This window comes from Giraffa tippelskirchi, chromosome 11 (assembly GCF_054371585.1).
Source record: "Giraffa tippelskirchi isolate mGirTip1 chromosome 11, T2T-mGirTip1v1.2.pri, whole genome shotgun sequence".
Lineage (NCBI taxonomy): Eukaryota > Metazoa > Chordata > Mammalia > Artiodactyla > Giraffidae > Giraffa > Giraffa tippelskirchi.
The window spans coordinates 109,738,020-109,756,612 of NC_137285.1; the positions used below are offsets into that span (position 1 = coordinate 109,738,020).

The 18,593-nt window shown below is 53.0% G+C and overlaps 1 protein-coding gene across 12 annotated transcripts in view; it reads left to right on the forward strand.

The window, feature by feature from the left end:
- Nucleotides 1–18,593, forward strand: part of ABCC8 (ATP binding cassette subfamily C member 8) — an 80,743-nt gene that overhangs the window by 60,398 nt on the left and 1,752 nt on the right. For 8 of the 12 annotated variants that reach the window (XM_081541461.1, XM_081541469.1, XM_081541471.1 and 5 more), the window contains 17 exons: nucleotides 460–544; nucleotides 1,535–1,615; nucleotides 3,422–3,559; nucleotides 5,086–5,211; nucleotides 6,133–6,232; nucleotides 6,456–6,697; nucleotides 6,790–6,962; nucleotides 8,058–8,127; nucleotides 8,931–9,088; nucleotides 10,806–10,898; nucleotides 14,922–15,024; nucleotides 15,606–15,719; nucleotides 16,069–16,189; nucleotides 16,339–16,469; nucleotides 17,285–17,363; nucleotides 17,560–17,668; nucleotides 18,056–18,159. In XM_081541461.1, the coding sequence (XP_081397587.1) occupies nucleotides 460–544; nucleotides 1,535–1,615; nucleotides 3,422–3,559; nucleotides 5,086–5,211; nucleotides 6,133–6,232; nucleotides 6,456–6,697; nucleotides 6,790–6,962; nucleotides 8,058–8,127; nucleotides 8,931–9,088; nucleotides 10,806–10,898; nucleotides 14,922–15,024; nucleotides 15,606–15,719; nucleotides 16,069–16,189; nucleotides 16,339–16,469; nucleotides 17,285–17,363; nucleotides 17,560–17,668; nucleotides 18,056–18,159 (2,027 nt within the window). The remainder of the gene's footprint in view (nucleotides 1–459; nucleotides 545–1,534; nucleotides 1,616–3,421; nucleotides 3,560–5,085; nucleotides 5,212–6,132; nucleotides 6,233–6,455; nucleotides 6,698–6,789; nucleotides 6,963–8,057; nucleotides 8,128–8,930; nucleotides 9,089–10,805; nucleotides 10,899–14,921; nucleotides 15,025–15,605; nucleotides 15,720–16,068; nucleotides 16,190–16,338; nucleotides 16,470–17,284; nucleotides 17,364–17,559; nucleotides 17,669–18,055; nucleotides 18,160–18,593) is intronic. The other 4 variants (XM_081541464.1, XM_081541467.1, XM_081541465.1 and 1 more) reach the window with 1 other exon arrangement.

Genomic DNA, 18,593 nt, shown 5'->3' on the forward strand with positions numbered 1-18,593 from the left:
CACTCTGATGCCTCCATGCACCCTGGCTGGCACCCACCCAGACTGAGGGCTGACCAGGGAAGTGTGAGGGGAACAGGCTGGGCAAATATTTGAGCAGTCATCATCATTTACTGCCTCAACAAACCAGCAGTGATTTTTCCCTGGCAGTGCCCCAAGAGTGGGCTCTGGCCCTAGTTTTTCCCACCACACAGGGGCCACAGGCCCTCTCTTGTCACTTACATGGCTATTTGCTCCCATGCAATTTCATCCTTCAAATATTTAACTTGCTCCAAGATGGTGTCAGGTGCTGCCTTCAGCTCTTTTCAAGCTCACGTGGTGTTTGCTCACACCCATCATGAGGCCCATTAAAGCCATTGCTCATCCTGGCATAGCTGCCTGGGTGGTAATGACCCTCTGCAAAAGCTCAGGCCCACCTCTGGCAAGGCTGCTCAGCTGTGTCCCCACCCTGCCCCACTGCAGGTACAAGATGGTCATTGAAGCCTGCTCCCTGCAGCCAGACATTGACATCTTGCCCCATGGAGACCAGACCCAGATTGGGGAACGGGTTAGTAGCAACTTCCAGGGGAGTTACTCAAAGCTGGGGCCCTTGGCCTCCCCTGCTCCCCACCCATCACCATCACCACGCCCTGAGATCATTCTCAGGGAGAGCAGGGAATGTGAAATGAAAGAGGAGGAAGGCTGGAGAGTGCCTGCCATGGAATCAAAATGATCTCCTTGAGCCCTGGGCTGGTGGCTGTCCTGGACAAGTTTCCAGTCTTGTTGGGTGCAGAGGTCAGCTTAGCACTTTCCCAAGGTGGGGAGGGCTTGACCTCTCCACTGACACCCTGAGTATGTACTGAGAGCCTGCCCAGCACTGTGCCAGGCTCAGGGTTGTTCTTCTTGTTCCATCTTCAGGTGGGGTCCCTCCTCCATAAGCTTAGATGAATAGGATTCTCCCATGGCTGTCCTCCTGGCGTGTGATTTAAATCCCCCCTTCCTAGGGCTTCCCTAATAGCTCAGTTGGTAAAGAGTCCACCTGCAATGCAGGAAATCCTGGTTCCACTCCTGGGTCAGGAAGATCCACTGGAGAAGGGATAGGCTACCCACTCCAGTATTCTTGGGCTTCCCTTGTGGCTCAGCTGGTAAAGAATTCATCTGCAATGTAGGAGACCTGGGTTTGATCTCTGGGTTGGGAAGATCCCCTGGAGAAAAGAAAGGCTACCCACTCCAGTATTCTGGCCTGGAGAATTCCATGGACTGTATAGTCCATGGTGTAGCAAAGAGTTGTACATGACTGAGAGGCTTTCACTTTCCTCTGTCCTGGTTTTCATGGGTCAGATGGTCCCTAGCACCTACATGATGAATTGTCAAAGGCTTGGGGATCATTCTCCCCACTTCTGAATGAATTCAGTGAACGTGTATAAGTTCCTCCTCTCTACCAGATGAGGAGGGGCAAAGAGGTGAAGGAAGCCAAAGAGCTCACATCAAGTAGGGGCCTGGACAGTCTCTGCTGAAGGGCTGTGTGGGCCTGACCTTTCCTCCCCTTTGGCCACAGGGCATCAACCTGTCCGGTGGTCAGCGCCAGCGAATCAGCGTGGCCCGAGCCCTCTACCAGCACACCAACGTCGTCTTCTTGGTGAGTGCACCAGCCAGCAACTTCCTTGAGGTCCTTGTGTCTAGCTGCCCCCTTGGTTCAGACAGACAGACACACACACATACACACACACACACACCCCCCATCACCAAACAACATCCCTCTCCAGGAGCAAACGTCTCCTGCCAGAGATATTACCTACTGATCTTTTTTTTTTTGCTTAATTAATTAATTTATTTTAATTGAAGGCTAATTACTTTACAATACTGTAGTGGTTTTTTCCATACATTGACATGAATCAGCCACGGGTGTACATGTGTTCCCCATCCTGAACCCCCCCTCCCACCTCCCTCCCTCCCTACTGATCTTATTGATGGAAAAACTGAGAGAAGATTAGTCCAAATGATCAATGTGGACTTCACACAGCTCTGCAGTAGCCATGAGGGGAAGCGAGCAGTAATTATAGGCCCTTTCTTTGTAGAACATCCCCAACCTATTAATACTTATTTAGCCCAAATATAAGAATCACAAATCCGTGGAAAGTGATTTGCCACTTCCTGTTTCATGCCCAGAGCAGACATTGCTAATTGATATCCGTTTTCTTTCCCATGGAAACTTAACTTGGCCTCAGAATCCTTCTTAACACAGCACTCCAGGTAACCTCTAATAATCAAACATGAGATAAAACTTAGCTATACCTGCCCTCCTTCATGCCAAGTTCTGTGTGAGGTGCCTTAGTTGATACTGAAGAATTCCAAGACACAGCCCTTGGTTTCAGAAGTTTAGAGTCTAATTAGGGAGACAGAGCTCACCCATACTCAAGAGCCACAGCCCACGTGAAAGCCAAACTGTGTGACAGACTATGAAGGGCCTTGTCCAGGGAGACAATTGTGAGGACAAGAGTAATCAGGGAGGGCTTCATAGAAGAGAGTATTAAAGAGTGAGTCAGTTAAACAGAAGGAAAGAGGGAGCCATTTGGACAGACCATTGGAAGAAGGACTCTCAGGTCTCTGATCCTAGCTTTATTCTCCACCCCGCCACCTCCCCACTAAACTCACTGCATAATGGAAAGCTTCACAGTGTTTGTTACCATCTGACACAGGCATAGCATTTTACAAAGTACTAGCTAATTCATGATTCCCTGTGAGCTTTAAACAACCTTGTTAGAGAGAAGTAAAGTGGATACTTTAATTTATTTCAGCTAACTTTTAAGCTCCTACTCTGTACTAGGCACGGGCACAGGGGATATCAGTTCTTGAGGGCCCCACGGTACAGGGTAGACAAATAGCTATCAGATCTGACTTCTTGTGAGGTATCACTGGAACAGTGGGAGGGAAGACTAGGCTCGGTATCAGGAAAGGACACAGGAAGAGTTGGTGCTTAGGGGAAGTGCTGAAGGATGAATAATAGTTCACCTGACAGACAAAAGGCAGATCACCACTCCAGGCAGAGGGGAAAGCTTGGGCAAAGGCCTGGAAGGGCAGATTCCCTGGAAATCAGAGCATAGGGAGCTTTTACAAGACAGATGGGAAGTGAGGCTGCAAAGGAAGACTGAGCAGGTGGGAAAGGGTCTGGATTAGGGTGCTAAGGGATTCGGACTTAATAGACTATGGGGAGTCACTGGAGGTTCAGGAGTCAGGAAGTGCTTGTGATTAGACCTGTTTGAGAGTGATGACTGATAGCCCATTTTAAGATTAGGCAACTGAGGTCCAGAGAAGTTAGGTACACTGTACAAGGACACACAGCGAAATGGTGTCAGTCCCTAAACCAGAGCATGTACAACTGATGGTTTTTACATCCACTGTTACCCACCCGCATGCTTGCCCCTGTTTTCTCCCATCTACCCAGGATGACCCCTTCTCAGCTCTCGACGTCCATCTGAGTGACCATCTGATGCAGGCGGGGATCCTTGAGCTGCTCCGGGATGATAAGAGGACAGTGGTCCTAGTGACCCACAAGCTACAGTACCTGCCACATGCAGACTGGGTGAGGGGCCACCAGTGGGTCCAACTGTGGAGGGCTATGGTGGGAGAGGCAGTTGGGTGTCTTCAAAGGAGTCAATCAGATGTCTCAGCAGCAATTGCTGAAGGTCACAGAGCAGAAGAGAGCAGCCCTGGATGGCTTCACTCGGGCTGGGCCCATCAGGCAGACCTGGCATAGTCCAAGTGTTTGGTGTCACCTAGAGCTGCAGACATCTGCATCCTGACCGGAGGCCCCGTGGGTACACACAAGGTCAGCACCAAGAAGTCTCAGAAAGAAGCAGACACTCAGTTTCTACTTCCATTTCCTACCCAGTTTGATGACTCATTCCCCTGTCCTTGGGGAGTGCCCATGTGGACAAAGAGCCATCTTCCTGCCCACTAGTGCGTCAGATGCAAGTTAGGATCAAATGGGAAATATGGAAACAAACAATGGCAGTAGTAATAGAAACGTCAGTGTTATCAGTAGAATGAAATATCACATCAGTTAAATCCCCATATTCCTCAACATGGAAACAGTAGTTATTTTTCAAATAATTGGAAAGCATTTAATTTTTAAAATGGAAATCATGTGACTTTTGAAATCGAGGCTTTGCCTGACTCCTACATAAATTTGTCTGTGAAAATGAGGCCCTTCCTAAGGTTCAGGTCTGTGTTAAATGCCCCTGATAATTCCCCTCACATAAGTCTTCCTTCTACATGTAGTAAGGTCTTCCCCTCTACTATGAATAAAAAGGAAAAAGATCCAGACTTTTCAGAAAAGCTGTTAAAGCAGAAAGAAATGGGGGTGGGGAGTGGTGTGTGTGTGTGTGTGTGTGTGTGTGTGTGTGTGTGCAGATTCCAGATTTTAAAAATAGCTATTAAAGGAGGTACAAGGTTGTGTCTGAGTTTCTGTGGTGACTCTGGTGAGACAACTAGGACAATCCCTAGTCCAAAGAAGGCAAACACAGAGGTGCCTGGTTCCTCAAGTGAACAGGACTTTGGGGCATCAACCCTTGAATCCCAGCATGGGGTGAGTGGGAATGAGAAAAGCCGGTTGGGTTTCTGAATTAATGATGGGTCTACGTGAGTATAAAGCATTGAATGCCTCAAATAAAATACGTTTTATTGATCTCAAAGAGGCCTCACACTTTTAGACCAACAAGTGCTTTGCCAAACACTGGTGGAACCTGTCAGGCCTGCTGTGAGGAGGAGCCAAGGGTAATGAGCTGTTAGCCCGTTAAGTGTATGCAAACAGCTGTCATTGCTGGAGACCTTGGGGATAACCAGACAACTTGACCAGGATGCACTAATTTGCTCCGCAAACCCTCCTATCAACCATGGGGCAACCATTAAGGACTACCCCTGAGATGTACCAGATTCTAAATCCTGGAGTGTCCTGCTGAGGGCAGTGGGTGAGCTGGAGCCATTTGTGGTGGGGAAGTAATGTGTGCACTGTGCACATCCGTCTCAGACCCCTCGGTCAGGCAGGGGTAGGACCTCCACTCCCTCGTCTCAGCCAGCCCCCCACCGAGTTTGTTTCTGCCTTTCTAGATCATTGCGATGAAGGACGGCACCATCCAGAGGGAGGGCACACTCAAGGACTTCCAGAGGTCTGAGTGCCAGCTCTTTGAGCACTGGAAGACCCTGATGAACCGGCAGGACCAAGAGCTGGAGAAGGTGGGTGTATCCTGGGGAACAGGCAGCCTGGCCCCTGAGGATAAGTTTCTGCGAACTCATAAAGGCCTTCCTGCCCTCACTGGCCCTAGGAAGCCCCCCAAAAACACACACAAAGGACAGATGTGGGAGCTGGGCATGAAATTGCTCCTACTAGACAGCCAGTACCTATGCCAGCTACCCAAGGCAGAGTCAGGCCAATGCCTTCCTCATGTCCTGAGATAGTCGGATACCATTTAGTTACAAAGCTTCAGATAACCAACTCCGACTAGCTAACCAAAGAGAAAAAGGGGGTGGGGAGTTAAGGATTTACTGGCTCAGGAAACCAGAATGTCCAGTGATGCTATAGCTTCAGGTGGAGCTGGATCCAGATGATCAAGCAATATCATCAGGAATCTAAATCTCTCCACCCCTTGGCTCTGCTTCTCTCACACCGGCTTCATTCTCATGGAGGCAGTGAGGGCCATCGGCATCTCAGGCTTCCATTCTTCCAGGTCAGCAGCTCTGCCAGAAAGACAGTGCCTGTTTTATGATAGTTCAGCAAAAGTCCCAGGGCTGACTCCTGTTGGTCCAGTTTGGTCGTGTGCCCATCCTGAAGAAATCACTGTGGTCAGGGATGTGGAATGTGAAGACTGACCAATCCTGGGTCACATGCCCACTCTGGGAGCCAGAGAGAATGAGTAGCCCACCTGAATCACAGAGACAGAATAAGGGAGAGGTGGTCTCCCACAGAGATACTGGGATGCTAGTAGCTGATGAAGGGGAAGGAGTATGTTCTGGCAGATGTGTCCATCTGGACCATCCTTCAGGCAGGGGCAACTTGATAACTGCCAGTGGTCATTACCGGGGCAATTCCCCCCACCCCCCTCCCTTTTCCCCTCTTCACACCCTGAGGACATTAGCCAGGCCCCATCTATCTTTCAGGAAACCGTCATGGAGAGAAAAGCTACAGAGCCATCCCAGGGCCTGCCCCGGGCCACGTCCTCAAGAGATGGGCTCCTGCAAGATGAGGAAGAGGAGGAAGGTATAGGCAATGAGACTGGAGTGGAATCATGGCCTGAGGTCTGCTCCATCCTGAGGAGACTAAGGGTTGGGGTTCTGGGAGTGGGGAGATAGTGTGCCTCTGATGCATACCTTCCCCCCCATGCATCTCAGTCTCCCCATCTGTAAGTGGGGCTGATACAACCCCTGGTTCTCTTCAGAGGGGTGTGCAAGGTGAATTCACAAGGGCGTTCTTACACCTACAGAGGAGGCAGCTGAGAGCGAGGAGGAGGACAACCTGTCATCGGTGCTGCACCAGCGTGCCAAGATCCCGTGGCGGGCCTGTGCCAAGTACTTGTCCTCGGCCGGCATCCTGCTCCTCTCGCTGCTCCTCTTCTCCCAGCTGCTCAAGCACATGGTCTTGGTGGCCATTGACTACTGGCTGGCCAAGTGGACTGACAGTGCCCTGACCCTGAGCCCCATGGCCAGGAATTGCTCCCTCAGCCAGGTGGGTCCAGCAGCCCCAGGGCCGGGGCCAGGGGAGGGGGAGGACTGAGCACGGGCCACCCCTCACAGGATGCCAGCCTCATTCTCTGCCAGGCCCAGGAGTGTTCCCTCAACCAGACCGGCTACGCCATGGTGTTCACAGTGCTCTGCAGCCTGGGCATCGTGCTGTGCCTCGTCACGTCCGTCACTGTGGAATGGACTGGGCTGAAGGTGGCCAAGAGGTTGCACCGCAGCCTGCTGAACCAGATCATCCTGGCTCCCATGAGGTAGCCCTCTCCCCTGGCTGTGCCTGGCTGTGGGCGAGTCATTGTTCTCTGGGCCTCAGCTTTCCCGTCTGTAAAATAGGGATATATCCATACATATGCTCTCTTTGCAGGTCGCTAGATGTGACTCAAGGACATGGGGTGGGAAAAGCCCCCTCCTTGGTGCAGAAAACAGGGAAACTGTCATCTGCTCAGCTGGACAGGGTGCTAGAAATGTCACACAGTTAGCTCATCTAATTCTCACAACAGCCCTTCAAAGGGTCTGCAGGCTCTGCATGAATGTTTCCCCTTTCTAGGCAGGTACCATCCCTGGTTCAGCTCTCCCCTTCCCTGCCTTTCCTTCCTCTCTCAGCCATTCTGCAGGTTCTGACCCCAGGGACCACAGGGTAGTTGTTCTAATCCTCTGTAACGGGATCAATCAAAACCCCAAAGGCTGCTTGGTGTGAAAGACCAAAGCTGTTACAGCCCAATTGGCTGCCAACTCAGTTTACAAACCCAGCAGGCAAACAGGCTATCTGATCCCTCCTCATCATCCGACCACGCTCTCCTCTCTTCAGCCTCATAATCACTCTGTGGCCCACAGACACGGCCTCCAAGTTTGCTTATCCTCTATTTGTCCCAGATCTGTGGTTCTGAAATTCTCTGGGGTTGTGCCGGTTCCAGGTCACAGCCAGAGTGCTGACAGCTGGAGTGGCCTCGCAGGGTCAGCCAGCTGACAGGCTGTCCCCAGGGCCCCGTCCTCTGCCCTCCCCCACATCTCCACCCCCAGGAGAGTTGTCTCTCTAGAGAGGATTCTATGTCCCCAGGAGGACAGCTGCTGAGTGAGGCAGGCCCAGCGAGCAGCAGAGAATGGTGGCAGTGGTCACACATGGGCTGGAGGGTCAGAGAGGCTGGGGAGGGGCCAGCACCCCTTTGGGCGGCCCCGGGGAATTCTCAGGGACACAGGCCAGATGTGTACAGACCTCCAAGGCAACCGCCCTGGGAAGGCCGACCTGGGGATGACTCCAGAGATGTGGAAACAAAAAAATAACTACCCTCCCTCAGTAAACAGGAAGGAAATCAATACACGGATGAGTAACTGTCCTCTGATCACCTCAGGTTTTTCGAGACCACGCCCCTTGGAAGCATCCTGAACAGATTTTCATCTGATTGTAACACCATCGACCAGGTACACAAGATCGCAGTGATGTGTGTCCCCAGTCCCAAGAGAAACCAGGTCCCCAGGAGCTTCTCCTGTCTGACACTGGCTTCCCCAGATCAGCTGATCAGAGCCTTGGGCTAAGAACCTAGCATGCTCCATCTGATTATAATGCTGCCTCAGTACCTGAGGCCTCCCCTGGGAGACTCTCCTAATGAGGCCGAAGGAAACCGCATCCTTTTGGCCAGAAGGCTCACAAGAAGGTTCTAGCATACTCTCCACCAAGGTGACTGATTTTGTGGAGAACAAGCATTTTGATTCTGCCTGTGTTCTTTATTCTTCATCGTACTAAATGGTGAGAAAGCAAAGTCCTAATGCCTGGTCTCAGGGAGCCTACAGTGTAGCTGCAGGGATAAGACAAGGACCAATAGTAAAGGAAGAGCAAAACCTGGCAGCAGGTAACACACTAAAGATGACCAAATACCAAAGCTCACCTCCCAGAACTTCCCTGGTGGTCCAGTGGAAGAATTTGTCTTCCAATGCAGCAGATGAGGGTTCAATTCCTGGTGGGGGAACTAAGATCCCACATGTCGCGGGGCAACTAAGCCTGCGTGCTGCAACGGCTAAGCCCAGAGGGCCTCAGCTAGAGAGCCCGCGTGCCACAAACTACAGAGCCCAAGAGCTCTGGAACCCGTGGGCTGCTCCCACATACCACAACCAAGATCCCACGTGCCACAACTAAGACTCAATGCAGACATACATAAACAGTTTTTTTTGAAAAAAAAGCTTTGAAAGAAAAACTCACCTCCCTTTCTCACCCTCCCTTCCCGCAGCATATCCCGTCCACGCTGGAGTGCCTGAGCCGCTCCACCCTGCTCTGTGTCTCAGCTCTGGCCGTCATCTCCTATGTCACACCCGTGTTCCTCGTGGCCCTCCTGCCCCTGGCGGTCGTGTGCTACTTCATCCAGAAGTACTTCCGGGTGGCATCCAGGTCATGGCAGCACTTGCCCGGGGAGGGGTGAGGGATAGGAGCTGCTTTGCAAGAGGCACTTCAGGTCTGTTATCAGAATCATTGCTGAAGTGGTAGAGTCATCTCCCCTTACCCAGAATGAAAATAGAAATATTCATATTCCACTCTCCTAATTTAAGCATCTGGCAGCACACACACACTGCAATTACTATCTGAACTATTTCCTGGGGTGATATCCTCAGGAATGGGATTGTTAGGTCAGGGTGTATACACGCGAGTATGCCCTTCATTCATTTTGCCAAAATGCTGCCCAGAAGGATTGTCTGATTCTAGTGTCCAGGCTGATTGCTGATGCATAAAATCAGAGGGCATCTGATGTGACGGGTCTGATAGCAGCCAGACCTCCCAACTCACGTGGGTCCAGAGTAAGGCTAGAAAAATCCTTGACTTGAGGGAGCCTCTCACAGCCTTTCTCATTGATCACATTCGCCTTCATGGGCGTGGAACCTTGCATGGCTCTTTCCTACTCAAAATTTTCTAAGAACATTTTCTAAGTTCTTTCTGGGAGTGATTCTATTAAGCTCACAGATTCAAAGATTTGTAGGGACAGTTTTTAAGAGCTTCTAGGCCAGTGTTTCTCAAACTGCCAACCACAACCTATCAGTGGGTCATGATATCAATATCACAAATCACAACCAGTTTTTCAATGAAATAGAAACTATCAGACTGTATTCGCATATAGTAACAGTAAGCTTTGCTTGATGAAACCTTTGTTCTGGCTGTGTATGGTGGGGGGTGTCCATGTGTGTATACTGATGCGTGATGTAAAATGTGTTTCTTACTGGGGTTGTAGTCAAAAAGGTTAAGGATGTCGCCCAAGTACACAGAGTTTGTTAGAAATGAGTCAAAATACTGATTGGCTATAATAATAATAATTACATTTAGATACATTTTGGCAACAATTACCTTGCCCGCAAGGATCAAAATTTGTATAAATGGTTTTTTGCCTGGTTGATCCAGAATCCCTTGGTACCCACGAAGAACAAAGTGCATTGATATTCACAAAAGAGGCTTTTTAAACAATATACAAGCTATTCTACAAAGTTCATTTCTTCTGCCAGAGAAACCACCCTATTCCCCTGGCATCCACTCTGGCCGTGGGTGTGGTTTGTCCAGGAAAGCTGCTTCCTGCATTCCAACCTGGCCTCCTGGGCACTAATACACTTGTCAAGGTGCAGCTATGAGGAGCAGGAGCAAATTCTGTTGCCATGGAAACCACTGGCCTTTCCCTTTCAGGGAGCTCTTTAGATCCTGGCCTGTGATGTGCCAACACCTGTGGTGGTTACTGGGGAGTTTGGTCCTCCTGTTTCTTTGACCGGCCATTAAGGTTTTTCACCTCTGAAGGGGAACCAAGACTGCCTGCAGAGCCTCACCGCAGAGTGAGGCGCTGCAGCAAAGCCAGTGGACAGATGCAGACATGAGGTGGATGACATGTGTGATAACGGTAACCCTTCAGCATGCTCTGCTTAAGCATCTGCATAAACAAGCCCATCCAGTCCTCACTACTGCTTGATGGAGTGGTACCCTCCACGTCCATCTTCACAGGGGAGAAACTGAGGCCCAGAAGGGTGAAGCCATTTGGCCCCGCCATAGTAGGGGTGGAGCTAGGATTCAGACCCAGGCTGAGCCCCGACCTACCCTCTTAACCATTCGGCTCTGCTCCCCGCTACCCCCACAGGGACCTGCAGCAGCTGGACGACACCACCCAGCTCCCGCTGCTCTCACACTTCGCTGAAACTGTGGAAGGCCTCACCACCATCCGGGCTTTCAGGTACCAGATTCACCCTGGAGGGTAGGGGGTGAGGATGGAGCCAGGGTCACAGGTCATGGGATTTGATTCTCAGGGCTCCGCTTAGGAAAGCCCAGAACACATGTCTCCCAGCCCCTCATCAGGCCCCAAGGCCAGTCCACCCGAGGGGTCAGGTCCACTGGGCTGCAGCTGCATGATCCAGAGGAGAGACTCTCAGACCTGGAGCCAAGCCCAGGGCCTCTGTGAACTAAGGTAAAATGTGAAAAGAGACAAGGCCAAGACAATTCCTCACAAATCTATGCTGGAAAGGCCTTCACATGTGTGGGCCAGCCCTCATTGAGACACTACTGTGAGCCAAACACTAGTACTGCTGAGTACTTTACATGCCAGTACTCATTCATTCTGCACTGCAATCTGACATGGAAAGCTTGATGATTCCCATTTCTCAGGTAAGGAAATTGAGGCTCTCTGTAAGGTTCCACAAAGTCCAGATTTGAAGCTGGCTTGTTCATTCAACAAACATTTACTGAGTGTTCACCCAGCCCCTTGCCAAGCACTGAAAAGATAGAAATAATTCAGATGAGCCCATACCCTGGAGGCATTTACAGTCCAGGCTTTGAGCAGGCCAGGACAAACCCATGTGTCAAGTACTCCGAAAGAAAGGCTATGGTAGCATAGCAGGGAGGCAGTCATAGAAGCCTTCACTGAGGAGGTGGCATTAGTGCTAGGACTCAAAGAGTAGATAAGAGTTCACCAGGCTATAGAAACTTCTCCCAAATGTCAGTGCCCTGCCATCCTCTTAACACTCTTGAGTTGTGATGTTCAACTTGACCGGGGCATCTGAGGCTGCCTTGGGAGTGGGGGGTTGGGGCTGTTGCTACCCACCTCAGTCTCTGTCTGAAATATTAGAGCATCTCTCCTCTGGATAGACATGTTAGAGACACCTGACCCAGATTCTGGGGCCCTGGTCTCTAAGCCTCAGAGAATGACTCTAGGTTATTTTTAGGATGACACAGCTGCACGGGGCATGATAATAACCATGCGACACTGGCCTTGTGTCCAGGAACCCTAGGGCTCAAGGAAAGGGTCTGAGGAGGCTTGTATCTCCTCCCTCCAACCCCCAAAGTCCAGCTGCCCAGACTCCTGGTGCCACACCGCAGCCCCAGTTCACTCCTTGGGGATCTGGGGCCAATGGGAAGTCCTCTTTGGGGTCTCATCTGAGTAAAGCAAAGCTGAGTTCTGCCCTGGCCTTGGCCCTGCTCCCTGGACCTCCCCTGCCGCTGTGTGAGCCTGTGCTGTCTTCCCCACGGAAACTCCCTGGAGCCTGGCGTGACTCCAAGATTTCCTCCCAACTTCGTCCTCTTCTCCAGTCTGAACTCCCCAGTTCTTCCACCCTTTGGACTCCTCAGCACTCCCGGGCCAACCTCTACTCTAACTTTTGGTGATGCTCCTCTTAGAATTGGTATCCTGGAGGTCTTCAGGCTGGGCCTGGGGCAGAGAGATTGTGACTTTCCTCGAGTGGGCCAGATCCCCTCTACAGGATCTGTGTGGGTGCCAGCATCCTGCAACTCACCTCAACCAAGCCTGTGGTTGGCTAGAGAAACTGCTCCCCAGGAGGCCTACTCCACCTTGCACTGACACAGTGGATGATTTTTAAATTTGAATGAAGGACTTTTTAAAATCATCCCTGAAGGTGTTGAATTCATTGGCTTTTGCCCAGCAGCCTGCCCTGCCAAGAGCGAACTAGTGTTTATTTATTGGTTGTACACTTCCTGTGTGCCAGGCACGTGTGTGGATTATAACATTTAATCCTCACAAGAGCCTTGTGACATAGGTAGGAGAAGCCCCATTCTACATATGAGGCTGAGTAACCAGCCCGAGGTCACACAGACAGTGAGAGCTGGTTCTGGGCTTGGGACCCAGGTCTGGCTGACCCTCTGGTTTTCCTGGAAGCCCTACTTTTTCTCCCCAAAAAAGTTTCAAGGATGCCCAACACTGAGTGATTGTTTCAGTTCATGTAGAAACTATTACTAGCCCCATGAAAAAACTTAGTTTCAGTCCTGAAACGTAGCCAGTAATAGTAATACTTAGACTCTAGCCTGGTTCTGCATGACCCCAAATCTGGGGCTCTTTCCACATTCCTTACATCATCACACACCTATCACAGAAGCCGCATCTCACATGCACCTTCATGCACACCCACCCCTCAGGCCAGTCACACATGCTTCAGACTCTTCAGTTACACGAGCACTCACACATACACATCTTCAACATGCACTTACTCTAGCCCTCAGACATTTGGTTTCACACTCCCGTAAGACACATCACCCCCCACACACACATCTACCCTGTGGTTGGGCAATCACACCCTCTCACACCCCAGAGATTCACTTTGCTCTCCTCAGACTCATGGTTCAGACTCAAACCCTTCACCCAGAAATAATCAAAGCAGAACAAACACCTTCTGGGAATGAAAAGCAAATGCCCAACAAGATCCATCTTGAGTCCCTCTGAGTGCCCTCAGTTGTTTCCCTGAGACCATGTTGAGATGGTTTTCCTTTATTCACCATCAAACAAGCACAGCTGCCCCCTCCTGTAGGCCTGGCCCAAGGTCTGAAGAGGTGGCCAAGGAGAGTGACTCCAGGAGCCCAGGCTGGTCAGAGAGAAGAGGCAGATCCATACAGAGTAACACAAGGGAGAACATGATGAGGGCACGAGAACAGGGAAGAAGCCTCCAGAGTTCCTTGTGCAGAAAAATCCCATCTATCTTAGAGGGATAGGAGAAGGTTTGTTCATTCAACAAATATTTATTGACAGTGCCAGGTGCTGGGGATAGGGTTTCCCAGGTGGCACTTGTGGTAAAGAACCTGCCTGCCAATGCAGGAGACATAAGAGACGTGGGTTTGGTCCCTGGGTTGGGAAGATCCACTGGAGGAGGAAATGGCAACCCACTCCAGTATCTTTGCCTGGAGAATCCCATGGACAGAGGAGGCTTGCAGGCTATAGTTCATAGGGTCATGAAGAGTTAGACACAATTCAGCCACTGAGCACACACAAGTGCTGGGGATACATTAGTGACCAAAACAGAAAAGGTCTCCATCCTCATGGAGTTTACAGTCTAGTGAGGGAGATCGGTGATAAACAGCTAGAGAAATTAATATATGAGCAGAGATTATGAAACAAACAGGCTGCATAAATGGAGAACAATAGGTCAGGAAAGGCTACTCTGAAGAGATGTCATTTAAGGTAAAGCCTGAAGGTTGAGAGGAATCAGCCTTGGGTAGAGCAGAGGAGAAAGCATTCCAGGTAAAGGGAACAACATGATGAAAGGCCTTGGGTGAGGAGGAACTTGGCATTGTCACAAAACTGAAAAAAGGCAAGTAATGTAATAAATTACTTTGCTGTCATTTCTGTGGCTGCAACACAGGGAGCAAGGGGATTTGTGGCATGGGACGAGGCTGGTTAGGTTGGCAGGGGCTGGTTCCCACGGGCAAGGAGGTGGTTCTTTATCCTAAAAAGTCTTTCATATTCTTAGCATCGGAGAGATAGGATGCAATTCATGATTTGGGAAGCTTAAGCTGGCGGCTGTGTGGAGAGTGGACTGTAGAGAGATGGCAGGTAGACCTGTTAGGAAGCTGATGCTATAGTCCAGGTGAGTTTGTGGTGGGCAGGAAGCAGGCGAGAGGCAGGCAGAGAGGCAAGGGCAGTACTGGAAATAGAAGAGGACTGAGGGATGGATGTGAATCAGATGATTGGATGCGAATCAGGTTTCTGGCCTGAGCAATGGGGTGGGTGGAGGAGCCCTTTAGTGTAAGAGGAAAGCCCTACAGAGGAGAACTGGTCTTGGAGTGAAAACAAGAGTCTGAAGGAGGTGGCGCTGTTGACAGGTATGAATAAGCAGAAGGGAGCTGGGAAGGCATTCCAGAGAGGAGTGGCGAACATCAGGTGGCGGAGGTGGCATGTTTCAGGGCTGCAGGCGAGGAGGGCCCCGGGGGCTGCATGGGCCAAGATTATTCCCCCTCACCCTCCTCCTCCTCCCTCCAGGTACGAGGCCCGGTTCCAGCAGAAACTCCTTGAATACACAGACTCCAACAACATCGCCTCCCTCTTCCTCACAGCCGCCAACAGGTGGCTAGAAGTCCGCATGGCAAGTGCCCCCCACCCCCCACCCCCCGCCACCAGCCCCGGGACAGGGTCTCTGATAGCGCTGTGCTGCCAGAGCAAGGGCCAAACAGGGGCCGGGGGGCGGGAAGGAGGGATGGATGCTGACTCAGGTGCGCACACGGGGGTGGGCGTCGAGCCCTCCTGCTTCTCCCAACCCTGGGGGTCCTCCCTGTGTCTGACTTTAGCCTCCTCTTCCCTCTATCACTGCCTGGAGGCTTGTGTGTCTGAGGTGTGGGCCAAGAGGGAGAAGAGTTGCGCGTTTAGCTGTGACAAGTGTGTGTGTCTGAAGTGGGTCATATGGCATGTGGGGCCTGCTGGTGAGGTATGCGTGTTGGGCATGGGGTTGCGGGAGCACTGCTGTGTGCACACGGTGTCTCCTGGGGCTCCTGCCTTCATGGCCTCCTGTGTGCCTGATGATGTGTATGTGCAGTGCGGGGCTGCAGTTGAGTATCAGCTGAGCTGCTCTCTGTCCTAACAGAGTGAGACGGGTGGCGGGGGGTAGCGGGCGCATGCTGTGGCTAAAGCGCCCACCGAGGGCCCAGGCCAGCCCCGCTCCCTCCGCAGGAGTACATTGGTGCGTGTGTGGTCCTCATTGCGGCCGTGACCTCCATCTCCAACTCCCTGCACAAGGAGCTCTCTGCCGGCCTGGTGGGCCTGGGCCTCACCTATGCCCTAATGGTGAGTGGTGACAGGCGGGGCGGGAGAGGGGGTAGACACCAGCAGACAACAGGGGCACCCCCCTCCCCTGACTGAGATGCTCCTGGGCCTTCCCCCCGGCTACACCGAGTCTGATGGCAGAGGGACCATGTGAGCAGGAGGGCTCCCTGCAGGTCCCTACCCCTTCAACCAGGCCTGGGCCCCAGATGGGTGCTGGGTGAGGTTCCACACTCACTGTAACCCCCAGGGAGGGCCCCCTGGACCACCAGCAGCGGGCAGCAGAAGGCACCCTGGGCTGTAAGAAGAGCCATCCCAGGGCCCAGGGATGAGACCAGGGGATCACCAACTGTGACCGGCTCCCTCCCCACAGGTGTCCAACTACCTCAACTGGATGGTAAGGAACCTGGCGGACATGGAGCTCCAGCTGGGGGCCGTGAAACGCATCCATGGGCTGCTGAAAACTGAAGCGGAGAGCTATGAGGGGCTGCTGGGTGAGGGGCGCGGGAGGACTCCCGGGGAAAGGGCCCAGCGTGGGTGTGTTTGGGTTGAGGAGGCATGAGGAACCTGGGGGTGGAGGGGGGCACTCCTGGATACCAGCTGTGGCCCACACCTGGCAGCTGACCCCCCCACCGGTCCTCAGCACCATCGCTGATCCCCAAGAACTGGCCGGACCAGGGCAAGATCCAGATCCAGAACCTGAGTGTGCGCTACGACAGCTCCCTGAAGCCGGTGCTGAAGCACGTCAATGCCCTCATCTCCCCCGGACAGAAGGTAAGGGCGGGGAGAGCTGGACAGCACCCCCAGGGTCACCTTCTAGCCCTTGGGGCCCTCCAGACCTCACACCTGTTTAGACCTGCAGTCTCCCAGCCCTGGGCCTCTCCCCTTCTCCTCCTGCTGCCCCCACTCACCCACCATGGAGACGGACACCACAGACTCTGTGGGCTCAGAGGCGCTTTGTCAGGGCCCCCTGCAAACGGTCAGGGGCTCTCCCAGGAAACTGGTCCCTGAACTTCAGAGCAGAGTCCTGGGACAGAGAGCGAGGGCCTGTCCTGAGGAGGGAGCCCCCTGTCTGGCACTCTGATCTGACTTTGACCCCCCTCCGCCTCTCCTCCTGTCTCTCACTTCATCATTGTCTGTGGCTGCCCATCTTACTCTCCCTGACCTTTCTATATACTTCTGTCCCTGCCTCTCCGGTCCTTCTATATTGCCATCTCTGTCTCTGGTTGGTCCCTGATGGTCATTTCTGTAGGGGTCCATGGGCAGGAAGCTATGGGGTAAGGGATGACTCCAGTTTAAGGTGGGGCACACCTTGCACACCACACTTGGCCACTCCTGTGCCCTCCCGCCACACCCCACTGAGAGTGCCCCTGTGCCCCCAACTCCCCTGAGGCCCTGTACCAGGCACAGTCACACCCATACTCAGCCAGGCAAGCCGGAGCCCCCTCTGAAGCCACTGCAGGAAACAAGCCCAAACTGGGGACCAGCCCTGGCTGAAGAGACGCTCCCACGCCCGCACAGCCCAGAGCCAGCCCTCACGGCTCCCAGCTGCCCCCGTGCCCACAGCATGGCCGCCCCTCTCCTTCCAGATTGGCATCTGCGGCCGTACAGGCAGTGGGAAGTCCTCCTTCTCTCTCGCCTTCTTCCGCATGGTGGACATGTTCGAAGGTGAGCTGTATGGCAGGCATCCCACAGCCACCAGATGGAATCTCAATCCTGGGTTTGCTCAGAAGTCACAGGAGGCCCAGCCATCGCTGCCTTCCCCTGCATCCTCATTGGGACCCATGTCCCAGGCGGACCCTGTCCCCAGCGCCATCATCTCCCCGCTCCCTGGTGCCCTGCCTGTGACGCTGTCTGCACACAGGGCGTATCATCATCGACGGCATCGACATCGCCAAACTGCCGCTGCACACCCTGCGCTCGCGCCTTTCCATCATCCTACAGGACCCCGTCCTCTTTAGCGGCACCATCCGGTGAGCCCCCTACCCCACTGCCAGGCCCACCCCAGCCCCAGGCCCAGCTCCACTCCTCCAGATCTGGGCAGAGAAAGGAGAGAATGGCAAGGCCAGGGGCTCCCTGCTCCAGCTCTGGCATGAAGAGTTGGCACTGGTTCTTTAGAGCTGCACCCTCATGCCTTTCTCTTTCCCTCTGGGCCCAGGTAGGGGTACCCCACCCCTCAGGCCTGGGATGCTCTCCTCACCGCTCCCACAGCCAGCAGCTTGCTGCCGCCTCCCAGCCAGGCCCCCACATCAATCAGGTCCCTCACTGCTCCCTTTTCCAGCCTTGCCCACTGCACGTACCCTGGGAGTGGAGCCAGGACCCTGCTCCCCTCCTGAAGGGCGTTGTGTGTCACCCTCCAGATTTAACCTGGACCCAGAGCGGAAGTGCTCCGACAGCACGCTGTGGGAGGCCCTGGAGATAGCCCAGCTGAAGCTGGTGGTGAAGGCGCTACCAGGAGGCCTTGGTAACTACTCCTGGCTGAGCACTGGCCTGGCACTCAGGGACACCTGTAAGGGCTAGGGACAGACAACTCACACCCACATCTTAACCTCACCCAGAGTCTAGGGTCTGGCAGGACCCCAGAAACCATTAAGTTCTACCTCTTACCATACAGAAGCTCAGAGAGGTCATGTGACTTGTCCCAGGTCACACAACTGGTCAGTTCAGGATCTGGCCCCTCCTGTAGGGCACAGGGGGGACAGTAAGGGTCACTGTGACACAGAGCTTGCAAGTCCCTGATACCATGCCCTGCCCTCCCCACCCACCTGCTTGCCCTGTTCCACCCTGAGGAGAGAGAGGACTGACTCAGGGATGGCAGCCACAGCTTACTCATCAAGGCTCCTGAGAAGAGTCTGTCCCCAGCCCGGGGGGTGGGGGGGTCAGCAGAGCTTTGGTGTA